The sequence below is a fragment of the Crocodylus siamensis genome, chromosome 6 (assembly GCF_052110815.1).
Source record: "Crocodylus siamensis isolate JL-2025a chromosome 6, ASM5211081v1, whole genome shotgun sequence".
Taxonomy (NCBI): Eukaryota; Metazoa; Chordata; order Crocodylia; family Crocodylidae; genus Crocodylus; species Crocodylus siamensis.
The window spans coordinates 20,382,487-20,398,442 of NC_143400.1; the positions used below are offsets into that span (position 1 = coordinate 20,382,487).

The 15,956-nt window shown below is 64.5% G+C and overlaps 1 protein-coding gene across 3 annotated transcripts; it reads left to right on the plus strand.

Annotated features, from left to right (window-relative positions):
- The first annotated feature begins 1,109 nt into the window (after positions 1-1,109).
- PER1 (period circadian regulator 1) lies at positions 1,110-13,268 on the plus strand. Of its 3 annotated transcripts, XM_090052314.1 has the most exons (23): positions 1,115-2,041; positions 4,362-4,706; positions 4,841-4,939; positions 5,208-5,362; positions 5,471-5,592; positions 5,670-5,871; positions 6,012-6,063; positions 6,342-6,484; positions 6,575-6,653; positions 6,739-6,845; positions 7,470-7,623; positions 7,709-7,817; positions 7,904-8,035; positions 8,307-8,415; positions 8,509-8,653; positions 8,791-8,915; positions 9,173-9,364; positions 9,923-10,162; positions 10,318-11,078; positions 11,243-11,423; positions 11,704-11,899; positions 12,083-12,233; positions 12,553-13,268. In XM_090052314.1, exons 2-23 carry the CDS (start codon positions 4,477-4,479, stop codon positions 12,745-12,747), a joined length of 3,879 nt encoding a protein of 1,292 aa, XP_089908440.1. In that variant the 5' UTR covers positions 1,115-2,041; positions 4,362-4,476; the 3' UTR covers positions 12,748-13,268. The 3 variants fall into 3 exon arrangements, with proteins under 3 accessions (XP_089908439.1, XP_089908441.1, XP_089908440.1); XM_090052313.1 differs by having other exon boundaries at positions 1,110-2,041; positions 8,307-8,653; XM_090052315.1 differs by lacking the exon at positions 9,173-9,364 and having other exon boundaries at positions 1,112-2,041.
- Positions 13,269-15,956: the final 2,688 nt, after the last annotated feature.

Sequence of the window (15,956 nt, forward strand, 5' to 3'; positions counted from 1 at the left end):
GAGCGGGGCCACGTGGGAGGCTCATTTCCCCGGCGACTGGGCTTCCTTGCTTAGTTGGGGCCGGGGCTCCACGTGAGGGGGCGGGGCCAACGGGGTTTGTTTGGGGGCAGGGCTAACAGCGGGGGGTGGGGGCGGATTTTTGGGTTGCTGGGGGCGGTGCCAGGAGTCCCGCCTGCGTCACCGGGGGCGCGAGGGTCGGCAGCCCTGACGTCATGGCTCCTAGCCGCCCCCAGACCCCCTTCGCCGAAAGCCCGGGCGTCCGTGCTCCCCCAGCAGAGCCGTGGCCGGGGTGCGGGCTCGGCTCCCGGCGCTGTACGTGGTGCGTCCAACTCCCACGGCAGCGGCGCGGGCAGTAGGGCAGAGGTCGCGGGCCGTGGCCCTACACGTGCCGGCCCGGCCCCGGCCAGATGTTCCAGCCCTGGGTGGTACACGCTGTCCCAGCACCGCCGGCGGGGCAGGGCAGGACAGACCAGGGCAGGACGCGACGCCCGCCCGCCCGCGCCTCCGCTGGGCCAGGCCGCGCGACTCCCGCTACCTGTCGGCCTGCGCTGTGCCGGCCTACGTGAGCCCCAGGCCTGTGGGGCGCTGGGGGTCCTGATACCCCCCGTGTCCCACATCGGGATCACGCCCCAGGTCGGAACAAATGAGCATGTGGGGCAGGGCGCCAGGAGGGAGCGGCTGCGCTCGGCGCGCCCGCGCCGGGAACACGATGTTCTTGGCACCCGCGGCGGCGGTGAGCCAACAGCCCCTGGCGCCGCGCCGGCCCGCCCCGCCCCGCCCCGCCCCGCTCGGCTCGGCTCGGCTCGGCTGGGCAGCGCATGAGGGTCCCGGAGAGGGACCGGGCCCAGTGGCTAGAGCCGGGGGGCGGTGATGCCTAGTCTTAGAGCGGTGGGGGGTGCAGCCCAGTCAGCCTGCGGTGTGCCGGCCTACGTGAGCCCCGGGCCTGTGCGCGCGCGCCGGCGCGCGCGTGTGTGTGTGGGGTGTAGCCCAGTGGTTAGAGCGGGGGGGGGTTGTGCAACCTGGGGACCGGGCTGAGGACCCACCGGAAGCAGCAGCCCCCCCCCGCTGCTCTGCCAACGCCTGGCATCAGCAGTACCCCACCCCCTCCTCTCTTTCTTCGATGACGCTCGGCTCATTGCTATGCAACCTGCCCCCCTCCCATTGGCCGGCAGCTCAGCCAATGGGGGCAGCCCCGAGACCCGGGCGGCAGCACCACAGTCCACGTGCAGCCTGTGTAAGCGGTGCTGACATCAGCCTGGCGTTACACAACGCGGGGGCCAGCGTCGCACCCGCCGCCTGCTCGCCTCACTGCGCCCGCCGCTCCCTCAGCGCGAGGACGCTCGGGCCCGACTCCGCAACCTCCGCGCCCGTCTGAGCCCCCGGCCTCCACCGCGGCCCCCAAGCCAGAGCCCGTCCACTGCTGCAGCCCCCGGAGCTGGGGACACCGTGCCTGCCCTGTGGACCCCGCTCCGGTGCTGTGTGACAGGACACCATGTTGGTGCTACGTGTCCAGGACCGCTGAGGAGGCAGCCCCAAGCTCAGGACCCCCGAGGACACCCACTCCCTCCACACCTGGGATCCCCAAAGAATTGGCTCCGTCCCCGTGTGTCCAGGACCCCCGTGGACGCAGCTCCGTCCCTGTGTGACGGGACCCTGGAGGACACACCCCTCAGCTGGGACCCCCGAAGAATCAGCTCCATCCCTGTGTGACGGGATCCCTGAGGAGACCCCCAGGACCTGGGACCTCTGTGGACACAGCTCCAGCCTTGTGTGACAGGCCCCCGGGGACACCCACATCTGGGACCCCCAAGGACAAAGCTCCAGCCCCGTGTGACCGGACCCCTGCAGACAGAACCCCGCACCCAGGACCTCTGAGGACACCCCCCTGCCCCAGGACCCCAAGAACCATCCCCTTGTGACGGGACCCCTGAGGACATCCCCCCTACCTGGGCCTCCCCCCAGGACACTGCTGCAGCCCTGTGACCGCCGGAGAGGCATTGCCAACCTCTGGGCCTCCCTGGGCCAGCCCCGACAGCACCCCGTGAGTATCCCGGGTGCCTCAGCACGGCCCCCCCTTGCGCCCGCAGCGAGGGATGACACATGCCTGTTTGTACTCTGGGTACAGGATGTTCTTTCGGCGCAGACCCAGCCTTCCGCATTGCTCTGTTTGCCGCCTGCGGTCGGCGCGGGGGTGGGGCAGTTGCCCAGCCCAAGGGATTGGGGCACACTCAGGTCCTGCCGGCTGAGTCGGGGCTCTGCTGCCTCACTGGGCAGGAGCCCCTCACTTTGCGGGGTGTTTCCAGGTTGGCACCAGCAGTGGGATGTACCCACACACACACACACATTCCCCAAGCTGGTGGCCTTGTCCTCTGCCTCACTTGCCTGTCTTGCTGTGCATGCGCTTCTCGCATGCGTGTTGGGGGAGGGGGTTAGTGCCGAAGCAAGAGCCGGGCCACAGGTTGGGGCTGGCTGACGAGTGAGCGGGGGGGTGTGCAGTGGCGTGGATGCCGGTGTGCGGGCATGCGTGTGCTGGTGCGCGTCTCAGCATGGCCTGGCTGGGAATGATCCGCAGAGATCTGCCGCTTTCATGAGGCATGTCCCTGGGGTCTGGCTGCACATGGGGATCGCCTCCCCACCCGGCTTGTGGACAGCTGGGACTCTCTGTGTGTACACTGGTAGGGCTTCCCGCCCCCCCCCCCCCGTGTCTGTGTGCATGTCAGCAAGGCCCCCTGGTTTCTGTGTACGCACTGGCAGGGCCCTGCAGTGTCTTTGGTCTCTGTGTACATGCTGGCAGGGTTCCCCCACCCCATCTGCGTGCATCAGCAGGGCCTCCTGCCCTTTGTGTATGTGCTGTAGGGGCCCCTGATCTTTGGGTATGTGTCAGCAGGGGCCCCTGTTTCTGTGTATGCATCAGTAGGGGGCCCAGGTGTCTGCACACATGACAGGGATTCCCAGTCTCTGTGTACAGATCAGCAGGGCCCCCCATATCTGTGTGCATTCAGCAGGGGCCCACGGTGTCTGTGTATGCACTGGCAGGGCCCCCCAGTATCTGTACGTGTCAGGTGTCCCCCATGTCTTTGTACATCAGCAGGCTCCCCTGCCCTTGTCTGTGTGCATGTTAGCAGGGGCCCCCTAGTGTCTGGGTCTCTGATGGCAGGGGCCTCCAGTTTCTATGTGTACACCTGCAGGGCCCCCCCAGTGTCTGTGTGTATGTCAGCAGGGCCCCTGGTCTCTGCGTACATGCTGGCATGGGCCCCCCTAGTCTCTGTGTACGTGCCAGCAGGCCCCCACCCCAGTGTCTGTGCATGTCAGCAGGGTCCCTGGTCTCTAGATCTCTGCTGGCAGGGGCCCCCCGTCTCTGTGTATGTGCTGGCAGGACCCCCCCGCCCCGGTCTTTGCGTGTGATTCGGCAGGGACCCTGGTCTCTGGGGACAGGCTGATAAGGCTCCCCCCCCCCCCCGAGTCTCGGCATCTGTGCCTGCAGGGCCCCCCTCTGGTCTCCAAGCCTATGTCTTTCTGTGTGCCCAGGCCTGGAGTCACGTCTCTCCAATGGCTCCACGCGTGCGTGTGTGCAGGTAGGGTCCGTGTGCACATGGAAGTGTGCGTGTTGGCATGGCCAGCCCCGCTCCACCCCCCCGGTCTGTAGAGACCTTGGCAGGGGCATGCCCAGCGTGTGCTGGTACCAGTCTTCCTCTTCCTCCTCCTGGTCCTGGTCCTGGCAAGAGTCGCCCCAGGGTTTTCCTGTCCCTGGCGCCCTGCCAGCCCCTTCCTGCTTTGCTTCACATGCCCGGGCTGCAGGCCCCAGGCCAGGCCGGTCACAGGGGCAGGGTGGGGGCAAGGAGCTCTTGGCAGCAGGACAGGGGCTGTTCTGTGCCCTGGGTGGGGAGCAACCCCTGGGCAGAGGGCTGAGCCCCGCAGGCAGCACAGGGAGCTAACAATAGTTTGGCTTTGCGCTCAGAATAGCCATCTCGGGGGTAATTAGGGAGCTGGGGTGGGGGGGAGGGGGGCACAATCCAGATGGTCCTGGCCACGTGGTGCCCACCTGGCTCAGGGCCAAGGGGCTGCACGTGCCACACTGTGAGGAGGGACCGGACGCCTGGTTCTCTGGCGTTAAAGTGGGCATGGAGGGAGGGGAGTCGGGATGCCTGGGTTTTCGGTAGGAGGGGTCTGTGGGGTGAGGTCAGGGGGCTGGGGGGGGTTGAGCCAGGACTCCTGGGATCTCTGCCAGACTCCCTCCATAGTGTGGGGACTTGTTGGGCCATCCTGGGACCTGCTCCATGTACAAGTGCTGCATGGGGAAGAGCTGGGCACCTCTCCCAGCCTTAGTTTCCCCCGCCCTGACCCTGCTCCCTGTTTCGCAGGTGCCCCAGATTCGCGGCTCGCCTGCACTCACCCAGAGGTGACACCGCCTGCATCTCGCCCCCTGCTTTCTCCCTGCGCTGGCGGGACAGCAATGCCCCGGGGCGCCTGTCAAACATGAGTAGCAACTGCGAGCCAGGCCAGGGCCCCTTCAAGGGCGGAGGTATGGCGGCAGCGGGGCCGGGGACCGGGCGGCCCCGGGGCCAGGCCAACGACGACATGGACGCCAACAGCAATGGGTCCAGCGGCAATGAGTCGCATGGCGACGGCTCCCTGCGCAGCGACCACAGCAGCAGTGGTAACGGCAAAGATTCGGCTCTGATTGAGACCACCGAGAGCAACAAGAGGTATGGGGCTGCGCCAGGGCTGGGGGTTGGGGGGCTGGCTCCTCTGGGGGCACCCAGGCCCAGGCCGGCTATGCCGCTGGGTGTGCAGGTGGCACTGGGGGAGGCAGAAGGTCAATGGCCCCTTGTCCCTGCAGCACCAACTCGCATAGCCCATCACCACCCAGCAGCTCTATCGCCTATAGCCTGCTCAGCACCAGCTCCGAGCAGGACAACCCCTCCACCAGCGGCTGCAGGTAGGTCTGGAACCTACATGTCTGGGCCCCGGCCCCAGTCCTTGGTGGGCAGCGACAGAGCAAAGCCCCCCCAGGCCCCAGCCCAGATGCCTGGGTTTCATCCCCAATGCAGGGAGGGAACCGGATTAGAGTGGGGCTGGGAGCCCAGATGCCTGGGTTCTCTTCCAGCCCCAGGAGGGGCACGGAGCAGGGTGGGGTGACCTGGGCGAGGCCCCCCCCAACATGGCACGGCTTGACGTGCCCCCCTGCCCCTCCCGCACCTCCGCAGCAGTGAGCAGTCGGCGCGTGTGAAGACACAGAAAGAGCTGATGAAGGCACTGAAGGAGATGAAGATCCGGCTGCCCTCAGAGAAGCGCAGCAAGGGCAAGTCGGGCACGTTGGCCACGCTGCAGTATGCCCTCTCCTGCGTCAAGCAGGTCCAAGGTAGGGCCATGGCCCGCAAGAATTGGCAGTGGGCTCAGCCTCCTGGCTGCCAGCAGGGGCCGGGCACCCCTGGCCCAGCTCTGAGCAGCTCCCCTCGCCCCACTACAGCCAGCCAGGACTACTACCAGCAGTGGGCGATGGACGGCAGCCAGCCTTGCACCCTGGACATGTCCAGCTACACTGTGGAAGAGCTGGAGAACATCACCTCCGAGTATACCCTCAAAAACCCGGTGAGCACCCCGATCCCGGCCCATGCGGACTCCCCAAGCATGCCTGGCACCCCGCTGACCCCCCGCTTCCTGCACAGGACACCTTCTCAGTGGCTGTGTCGTTCGTAACGGGGCGGATTGTTTACATCTCGGAGCAAGCGGGCACCATCCTGCGCTGCAAGCGTGACATCTTCCAGGGGGCCACATTTGCCGAGTTCCTGGCACCACAGGACGTCAGCATCTTCTACGGCTCCACTGCCCCCTACCACCTGCCCTCTTGGAGCGCTTGCACCTCTGCCAGTGAGTGCGGGGGTAGGGTTGGGGGATAGTGTTTCTCTGGCTGGTTGTGGTGGGGGGGAGTTCTCTGGTTGGAGAAAAGGAGAGGGCAGGTTAGTGGGGCTCCCTTGAACACCGCTAACCTGCCCTTGATGTGCCGCCAGGTGCAGCCGCCATGGACTACACGCAGGAGAAGTCGGTCTTCTGCCGGATCAGGTGAGTGCCGGTTGCAACTGGGAGGCGCTGGGATGGGGGTAGGAGCCCGGGACAAGGGGCCACGTGTTCAGCAGGGACCAGCTACTTGTTCCTGGAGGAAGACGTTACCCATCCTGTGCTGCAGGAGCCGCTCACCGCCAAGGGACCCCGGCCCCCAGCCCTGTTTGTTGTGGGTGGGCCAGGCAGGCTGGGAGCTGGGGTCCCCCCCCTCCCCTGTCCAGTTCTGGTGGTCCGGTCTCCTCTGGCCTCTGGTCTTATTGCAGGCATTTGTTTCTCAGCGGAGGCCACGACCGAGGCCGAGAGCTGCGCTACTACCCCTTCCGCCTGACACCCTATCTGGCCAAGGTGCGTGAGGCTGACGGAGCCGAGGGCCAGCCCTGCTGCCTGCTCATTGCTGAGCGCATCCACTCCGGCTACGAAGGTACTGGCCACCGGCTTCCCTCGCAGGATGCCCTCATGGGGCCCAGTCCGGTCTGCACTAAGCTTGACCCCACTGCTCTCTCTTCCCCAGCCCCCCGCATCCCCCCCGACAAGCGGATATTCACCACCAGGCACACTCCCAGCTGCCTTTTCCAGGACGTGGATGAGAGGTGAGGGCTCAGACAGGCGGGGTGGGGATCGGGCCCAACTGTAGGCACAGTGGCAGCCCCCGCTGACAGCCTGTGTCTGCCCCAGGGCTGCCCCGCTGCTGGGCTACCTGCCCCAGGACCTGATTGGGATGCCTGTGCTCTGGTACCTGCACCCCGAGGACCGGCCTCTCATGCTGGCCATCCACAAGAAGAGTGAGTCCCCCCTCATGTGTGCTGATCCCCTGGGCCTGTGCCAACCCCCCATGCCTGCCCTGTGCTAGACGGCTAGCACGGACGGCGCAGCATGTGCTCACCCTGACTTCCCTGCCATGCAGGTCTGCATGGTGTGTGCTCGTTCTTGCGATCTGCTTGCAGTCATGCGTACCTGTGCACATGTGTGTAGTGTGTGTTAACCCATGTCCCCTTCTTACAGTTGTGCATTACAGTGTGTATATGTGTAGGTGTGTGTAGTGTGTACTAACCCATGTGCACATGCAGTAGAACAGGTGTGCATGGTGTGTGCTAACCCATGTCCCCCTCCTGCAGTTGTGCATTACAGCACGTGTGCATGTGTGTGAACAGGTGCATGTATGGTATGTACTAACCCATGTGCATATGCAGTAAGGCAGGCATGTGCTATCCCGTGTATTCTCACCCCTCCCGTGTAGTATGACAGTCATGTGCATGTGCAGGTGCGTGCATGGTGTGTACTAACCTGTGTGCACCTGCAGCCACATAGTAGGGGTGTGTGTGCACTGAGAAACAAATGCTCACCTATGTGCCCTCGTACAGTGGGGCAGGGATAGGCGCATGCTAACCCATGTGCTCTCCCCACAGTTGTGCAGTATGGTGGGCAACCCTTTGACCACTCCCCGCTGCGCTTCCACACACGCCACGGCGAGTACGTCACCATCGACACCTCCTGGTCCAGCTTCGTCAACCCCTGGAGCCGCAAGGTCTCCTTCATCATGGGCCGCCACAAAGTCCGCACGTGAGTGGGGGGGTGCACGGATGAGGGGTGGGGGGGCTGTAGCAGTGCCGGGCCCCCATGCTGACGCCCCTTTCCTACCGTGCAGGGGCCCTCTGAACGAGGATGTCTTCATGGCCCCCAAGACCCAGAAGCTGCGGCCACTGGAGCCTGACATCCAGGAGCTGTCAGAGCAGATCCATCGCCTGCTGCTCCAGGTAAAACCCCCATCCCCAGGCCCCTGCTGCTGTCCCCTGTTGCTGCTGCGCCAGGCTCTGACCCCCCACTGCTTGCTTCCCCATAGCCCGTGCACAGCACCGGCTCCCTGGGTCTCTGCAGCCTGGGCAGCAATGGGTCCCACGAGCAGTTCCTGAGCGTCGCCTCATCCAGCGACAGCAACGGGCTCCCAGCCGATGAGGCCCAGGCCCTGCAGCCGGTGAGCATGGGGAGCGGGCGGGCGGGGTGCGGCAGGGACAGAATGCCTGGGCTCTCTGCTGACTGGGGAGGGAGACATTAGGTATCATAGGGCGCTGCAGGCCGGGATGCCTGGGTTCTTTCTTAGTTGGGGAGGAGGCATTGGGTATCATAGGGCACCACGGGCTGGGATGCCTGGGTTCTACCTCAGCAGGTGGAGGAGAGCAGGGGGCTAGAGCAAGGACACATGGGCCCCACCGCAGTCCAGCTTTGACCTCCGCTCCCCTTTCCAGATGACCTTTCAGCAGATCTGCAAGGATGTGCACATGGTGAAGAACAAGGGCCAGCAGGTTTTCATCGAGTCACGGACCAAGCCACAGGCCGCCAAGGCCCCCCACATTGGTGAGTGCTCGGGGATGCTGCAACACCGCAAGGGCGGCAGGCCCAGCCGCCGTGGCCCCGGCTCTGAACCCCACCCCCTGCCCTGTGCCGCAGGCCTGGGTGTGGCCCTGGAGCGTGGGGTGCTGGGCCGGGAAGCGGTGCAGGAACCGGCATGCGCCCCCACCTCCGAGGACTCGGTGCGGAAGGAGCCATCCAACTATTCCTACCAACAGATCAACTGCCTGGATGGCATCATCAGGTGAGTGGGGCTGGGCACCGCGTGGGCCCCTCCGTGGTGCTACGGAACCCTTCTCCTGGCCATCGTGTCCTCAGGGACGACCGCCTTGGGGCTGGGTCAGGGTGTGGCCCCCTCCTCACTGTGTCCGGGCCCCACAGGTACCTAGAGAGCTGCAACCTGCCGAGCCGCGTGAAGCGCAAGTGCGGCTCCTCATCCTACACGACCTCTTCCACCTCTGATGACGACAAGCAGAAGGTGGTTGCCAAAGAGGCACCTGGCAAAGGTACCGCACCCACCTGTGCTCCCTGCATCCGCCCCAGGGCCCAGCTGAACCAAGCAGGCAGCACCCCCAGCTCCCAGGCTCCTCCTCGCCACCCTCCGGACACTGCCGACATCCCCCAGGCCCGTGCCAGAGTTGCTGTACTCCACTGTCCCCTATGTCCACTCCAGAGCCGCCTTCCCCTGCTGTCCCCTACGTCCATGCCCGGCGCAGGGGTGAGAGCTGTGGGCCACCACTAACTTCATTGTCTCCTGGAGCAGATGCGGCAGAGGAGGCGGTGGGCGGCCAGGCCAAGCGCGAGGAGGATCCCGGGCCGGCAGCTGTGGTGGGGCCCCCGCTGGCCCCGCTGGCGCTGCCCCCCAGCAAGGCGGAGAGCGTGGTTTCCATCACCAGCCAGTGCAGCTTCAGCAGCACCATCGTCCACGTGGGAGACAAGAAGCCCCCGGAGTCGGGTAGGGGTGGGGGGCAAGGGCATGGGGTGGGGGGGGTGTCCGGGGCCACCCGCTCGGCTGGATCCCCATGGATCCCACCGGTGCCGGGCCTCCCGGGCCCCCTCTGCCCTCACGGCCACTGGGCCAGGGACCGGCCGCCGACACTTTTGCCACCCACCCTGCCTCTCCTGCTTGCCCACTGGCTACATTTGCCCGACGCTGTCCTGAGCCCTGCACCGTGGGGAGCTGCGCAGCTGGGCCAGGACCCCCCCACCCCCGTTCTGAGGGCAGGGGTGGGAGCCTGGATGCCTGGGTTCTCTCCCAGCTGCAGGAGGGGAGTGGGGGTGGGGGGTAGAGTGGGAGGGCGGCTGGGAACCTGGACACCTGGGTTATCTCCCAGCTCCAGGAGTGGAGTGGGGCCGAGGTGGGTCCAAACTGGGGGGTTGGGGGCAGGGGATGGGGGACTCCTGGATTCTGTCTCCTGCTTTGCCCCTCGCTGTCCTTGCACCCCGGACTGTGGCCCCTCCTGGGGGGCTCACCTCGAAGCCTCCCCCACTGACCTGGGCTTCCTTTTCGCAGACATTGTGATGATGGAGGAGGCACTGAGTGTGACGCCGCCAGCCCCCCCGATGCCCAGCGCAGCGCCTGCCACAGACCGTGAGCAGTACCGGCCCGTGGGGCTCACCAAGGAGGTGCTGTCTGTGCACACGCAGAAGGAGGAGCAGGCCTTCCTCACCCGCTTCCACAGCCTCAGCCAACTCCGTGTCTTTGACACCCCGTCAGGGCCGGGCCGGCCTGAGACGCCTGGTGCCCATGCAGGTGGGTGAGAGTGGGCTCAGGGGGTGCTGGGGCATGGAGAGGGGCTGTGGGAGTTGAATGAAGTCAGGGGGTCAGTGCTGGAGCCCAGAAAAGGTGTGGGAGCACCCCTCTCCCCCACCAGGCTGTCAGCTAACCTGTGCCCCTCACCACCACAGGTTCCCATGGTCCTCGGCAGCCCCCCCATGGACCAGGCCGGCGTGGGCGCAGTGGCAAGTCTAAGGCCAAGCGCGCAAAGCAGAACCGGTCGTCAGACAGTACCAGCTCACCACCGACTACCACCACCACGCCCACCCCAGGCGCTCCCCCTGCACCTCCCTCCTGGCCTCCCTCAGCCGCCTCGCAGGCCAGCCTGCCCCCCCTGCCTTTCCCCATGGTGCCCACCTACCCAATGCCCGTCTTCCCTGCACGGCCCTCTTTGCCTGAGGTGCCTGTTGCTGCCACTGCACCGCGCTACCCGCTGCCTGCATCGCCTTTCCCCGCGCCCCTCGTGGCACCCATGCTGGCACTGGTGCTGCCCAACTACGTGTTCCCACCTGGCTCCAGCACCCTGCCTCCTGCCTACTTCCCTGGTGCTGCAGCCTACAGCCCTGCCAGCACCCCTGGCTTCGGTTTTGGGGGCCCAGCAGCAGCAGCAACCCCGGTGGCATCCCCAGGTGGGCCACCAGCAGCGGAGGCATCACGCTCCACCACGCCGCACTCGCTGAGCCAGGCCGAGCGGGTGGAGACCGAGTCTCCACTGTTCAACTCGCGCTGCAGCTCCCCGCTGCAGCTCAACCTGCTACAGATGGAGGAGGCACCCAAGGCCTGCGAGCGCCCCGACCCACCCAGTACCACTCCGGGACCTGGCACGCCTGCCACCGGCCCCCCCGGAACTCCCTTGCCTGGAGAGCGCAGTGACCCCAAGGAGGCTTGCATGGTGAGTGCTGCCTGGACGCTGGGGATCTCTCCCAGTGCTGGTAGAGGGGTGGCTGGAGGCCTGGACGCCTGGGTTCTCAGCCCTGAGTCTGGAGGGGTGGGGGCAAGGCGCTGGCTGTCCCGGGCAGGCCCCTCTATGCTCAGGCTGACCCCCTTTCCCTGCAGGCTGAGGCCCAGGACTCGTCCAACAATGACGCGCTGTCAAGCTCGAGTGACTTGCTGGACCTGCTGCTGCAGGAGGACTCTCGCTCGGGCACTGGCTCAGCTGCCTCTGGCTCTGGCTCCTCAGGCTCTGGCTCCAATGGCTGCAGCATGTCAGCCAGCGGCACTTCCGCCAGCGGCACCAGTGAGTCGGGGTGGGCATAGGTCGGGGCTGGGGCTGAGGCTGGACGCCTGGGTTCCTCCCCTGGCTGGGCCGGTCAGGACGCCTGGGTTCTTTCCATGGCCAGGGCTTGGGATGCCTGGGTCCCCCGTGGGTGGGCAGGAGAAGCGGGGCCTGGGTAGCCAGAACATCTGTGGCTCCTTGGCTCATGGGGCACAGGCCAGGCCAGATGTGGGGCCTTGGGGCTGGGAGGGACATGTGACCGGTGCTGGCTCCAGTGCTCACCCCTGTTCCCCCTCCGCAGCCAGCAGCAAGAGCAGCCACACCAGCAAGTATTTTGGCAGTGTAGACTCCTCAGAAACCGACTTGGCCAAGCAGCCGCCGGGAGCGGGAGCCGGGGCCAATGAGCACCTCATGAAGTACGTGCTGCAAGACCCCATCTGGCTGCTTATGGCCAACACGGATGACAAAGTCATGATGACCTACCAGCTGCCTGGCCGGTGGGTGCCTGTGGGCATGGGGCACATGGAGGGCACCAGGGCTTGCGGGCATGTCCGTCCCAGTTAGAGCTCTCTGCCTTGGGGTAGGGTGATCCATCCCGGGCAGGGGTGAGGTAGGGGTTCATCTGTCCTGGGCCAGGGGTGTCCATTGTGGTGGCATCAGGTGACATGTGGGGTCCACAGGGACCTGGAGGCCGTGCTGCAGCAGGACCGGGAGAAGCTGAAGCAGATGCAGAAGCAGCAGCCACGCTTCACAGAGGAGCAGCGCAAGGAGCTGGCCGAGGTGCACACCTGGGTGGCCAAGGGGCTGCTGCCACGCGCCATCAATGTGTCGGTGAGCACCACCAGGCTGGAGGGACCCCAGACATCCAGACCTCCTGTCTCCCCCATCCTGCAAGAGCTGGAGAGAACCCAGGTGTCTGGGCTCCCAGCTCCTGGAGCTCCAACCCCCCAAGATACTACCACCCTCCCAGAGTGGGAAAGAGAAACTAGGTGCCCGGGATCTAATCCCCCAGCCCCACACTCCATTGCCCTCCTACAAAACCCAGGTGTCTGGGCTCCCCACTGTCCCCCCACAAGCGCCACTCTCCCTCCACAGCAGGGGGAGAACTGGCGTCCAGGCCCCCTGATGCCCTGTTTGCCCCTCCCCACAGGCCTGTATTGACTGTGGGAGCAATGCGCCTGCCAAGGACCCACCGCTGTACGATGCCGAGATCCGTGACCTGGAGCTGAGTGGGCTGCTGGAGCCCATGGATGAGGGTGCCGCGCCCCCTGATGCTGCCATGGAGGAGGAGGAAGTGGGCACTGGTGCTGGCCCCCCTGCCGTGGCCTCCATGAATGCTGGGTGAGCCCACATGGGCCATAGACATGCTACATTGACATGCACATGGGCGCCAGGTAAGCCCACGGGCCACAGACATGCTACATGGACACGTGCAGGGGCGCCAGGTGAGCCTGCATGGGCCATGGACATGCTAAATGGACATGCACATGAGCATTGGGTGAGCCCACAGACATGCCCACAGGCACCAGTCCTCCCCTGTGGCCTCCATGAACTCCGGTGAGCCTGCGCCAGCCGTGGATACGATACACGGACACGCACAGAGGCTCTGGGTGAGCCCGCATGGACCACAGGTGCACTGCAGAGGCACTGGACCATGGATGTGCCTATAGGTGCCAACCCCTCGGTGGCCGGCTGAGCCCCCAGAGACTATGCTAATGTGCATGGGCACGGACCATTCGTGCCCAGACAGGTGGAGCCCGGGCACGTGGACTCAGCTGTGTCCCCTTGGTATTTATTTTGGATGCTGTTTTGTACGAAGCTGCAGCCCAGCCTGGAGACGAGCAATAAAGTTTTGTCTGCCCCGGGCTGGCACTGCCACCCCTTGCCTCTGCTATGCAGCCGTGAGCATGCCTGGCTTTCCCAGGGAGGGTTGGTGCTGCTGGGGCTGGGCACAGCCCACGCGCCCCATGTCTGTGAGGTGGCTCTGGAGGTTGATGGCATCCGTGGGTGGGCCACAGACCCCAGAGCAGGGATGTGGTGCCCTGGCTGCAAGTTTTCAGCTCAGCCCACAGGCATCCGAGCCCTGGCCTGTGCCCCTCGCTTAAGAGGCGCCCATGGGCGTGGGGTTGTGGGGACCCTCCTGCACACAGATATAGTCACGTTGTGTGGGTGTGGAGCTGTTGCTGCTGTCCTGCCGTTGACGCTACTCCAGTACCTGTAGCCAGGCCCAACCCTGGTGGGATGTGTTGACTGCCGAGGCCTGGCCCCAAGTGTGCAGGACAGCCACCAGTAGCGTGTGCACACACATGCACAGATCCGTGCCCTGACATGCTGCACGTGGGGAGGTTACAGGTTTGTGCCTGGGTCCCAGCAGCAGCACACAGGCACAGACATACATAGACACGTGCACGTGTGTACACACAACAGACCATGCACTGACATGAGCCAACACACACCCAACCATGCAGGCATGAGTGCACAGGCAGACATGGGTGCACGCACAATGACCTGATACAATACACGTGACCACGTGCACATGCCACTGGCAAGGCTGCTTCAGCCCCACAATGCTCCTCCCAAGCCTCCACATGCAGAAGAGGAGCTCACCCCAGCCCCCAGCAGCCCTGTCTGACCTGGGTCCCTGCCTCAGTTTCCCTCCCTCTAGAGGGCTGCAGGGGTGTGGCTGTGCTGACTCAGGTTCTCCAGTGGTGCATCGCTTGAACAGGAGGGTAGGGGCAGAACTCGGTACACATAAGCATACATCCACATATGTATGTGCATGTGTATGTATATGAACATGTACACATGGATACGTGTGTATTTATATATGTGTGCACAACTACATACACATATATACCCACATACACAGACTATTACATACATGTGTATGTGGAGATGTATGCATGTGGGTGTATATACACACCTGTGTTTTGTGTGTGTATGTTTTTGCTATATATACACATGCATATCCCAACACGTGTATACACACACATATATAGTTGATACATATACACAGGTGTGTATATGTATATATGTGTGTGTGTGTGTGTGTATAGATGTGTGTGTATGTATATATATATGCCTGTGTGTACCTGTATGTGTATACACACACACATATATATCTATATCTGGGCATGCCTTTATATACATACATATACGTGTGTGCGTGTACATATCCGTGTGTATATCTATCTCCACACCCACACAACACAACTGCAACCGTGAGCAGGAGAGTGCATGGAGTCCATGTACAGACATGGGTCCATGGGCAGCAGGGCTTGGGGCTGAGGCAGCCCCTGATGTGTCATGCTCAGGTGTTGGCTGCCCTGGGGGTCCTGCTGCCCTGGCCCCTCCCCAGCAGGGAACAAGTTTGCCCTTCCCAGGGCCCAGAGCTTGCCCCTCACTCAGTCCTGGGCCGGGTGGGCCCAAACCCCTGAGCCCTGGGAGCAGGTAGGAGCCCCAGGCTGGGCCGCCGGCGGCTGTTGGGCAGTGCCACGGTGCCAGGAGTGGCACCGCTGCCCCTGCGGGGCGTTCACTCTGGAGCGTACTGATGACGAGCTCTTGGGGCCGGGCCCCAACGGGTTCCTGGAGGGCAGTGAACACGACAGGCTGGGCTGTGGGGCTGGCATACAGCTTTTGGGGCCAGCACACATCCCTGTGAGGGCTAAGCTGTGGCTGGACACCCCCAGGCCCCTCTGCCCACAGGCCCTGACCGCATAGTCCTGAATCAGCAGAGACAAACAGCAGCTTCCCTAGAGCAGCATCACTGGGTCTGGCCTGGGCACGGCCACCTCGGAGAACATGGCCGAAACCCACACCAACTGCTGGAACAGCTCAGGGGGGCCAGCATCCGACTGAAGAGCTACGTCCTTTTGGTCTCGGCTGCAGGGGTCTCAGCTCTAGCCTGGCTCCCTGCCTCAGTTTCCCCTTCTCCAGAGGGCTGCAGAGGAAGGAGGGTTGAAACCAGTCTGATCTCTTCCCTCCAGCTGAGGTTGCCCACGAGAAACAGCTCTGGCCCTGGGTCTCCGGGGGGCCTTGTCCTTTGGCGTCAAGTGAGGGAGCAGCTGGGTGCAACTACTCTCAGCTCCACAGCGCTGTCCTCAGTGCTCGGCCTGCCTCTCCATGTAGGCACAGAGGGTGTCGCGCACCCGGGCTCCGGAGCTGGTGGGGGGTCTCAGGCCAGGCCTTGGGCTGCTGGAAGCTGGCACCCAGGCACTGCCCTTGGCCGCCCAGGCCTCATCGAAGGGCTCACCCCAGCGTTCGCACAGGTTGTGCAGCACACAGCAGGCGGAGGCCAGCCATGGCAGGTTGTCCACGAAATCGTTACGTGACCCCTGCTGGCCTAGGTGGTACAGCCCCGGGGGGACAGCACCCGGGCTGGGTGCACCTTGCCTGGCCAGTCCGCGCTGACGTGGGTGAAATGGCCGCAGCGGTCCACCAGCACATGCAGTGCCATGGAGTAGTAGCCGCAGGCATTGATGTAGTCGGCTGCCTGGCACGGTGGGCACTGGATGAGCATGTGGGCCAGGCCCAGGGCACCAGTGCAGCACAGCA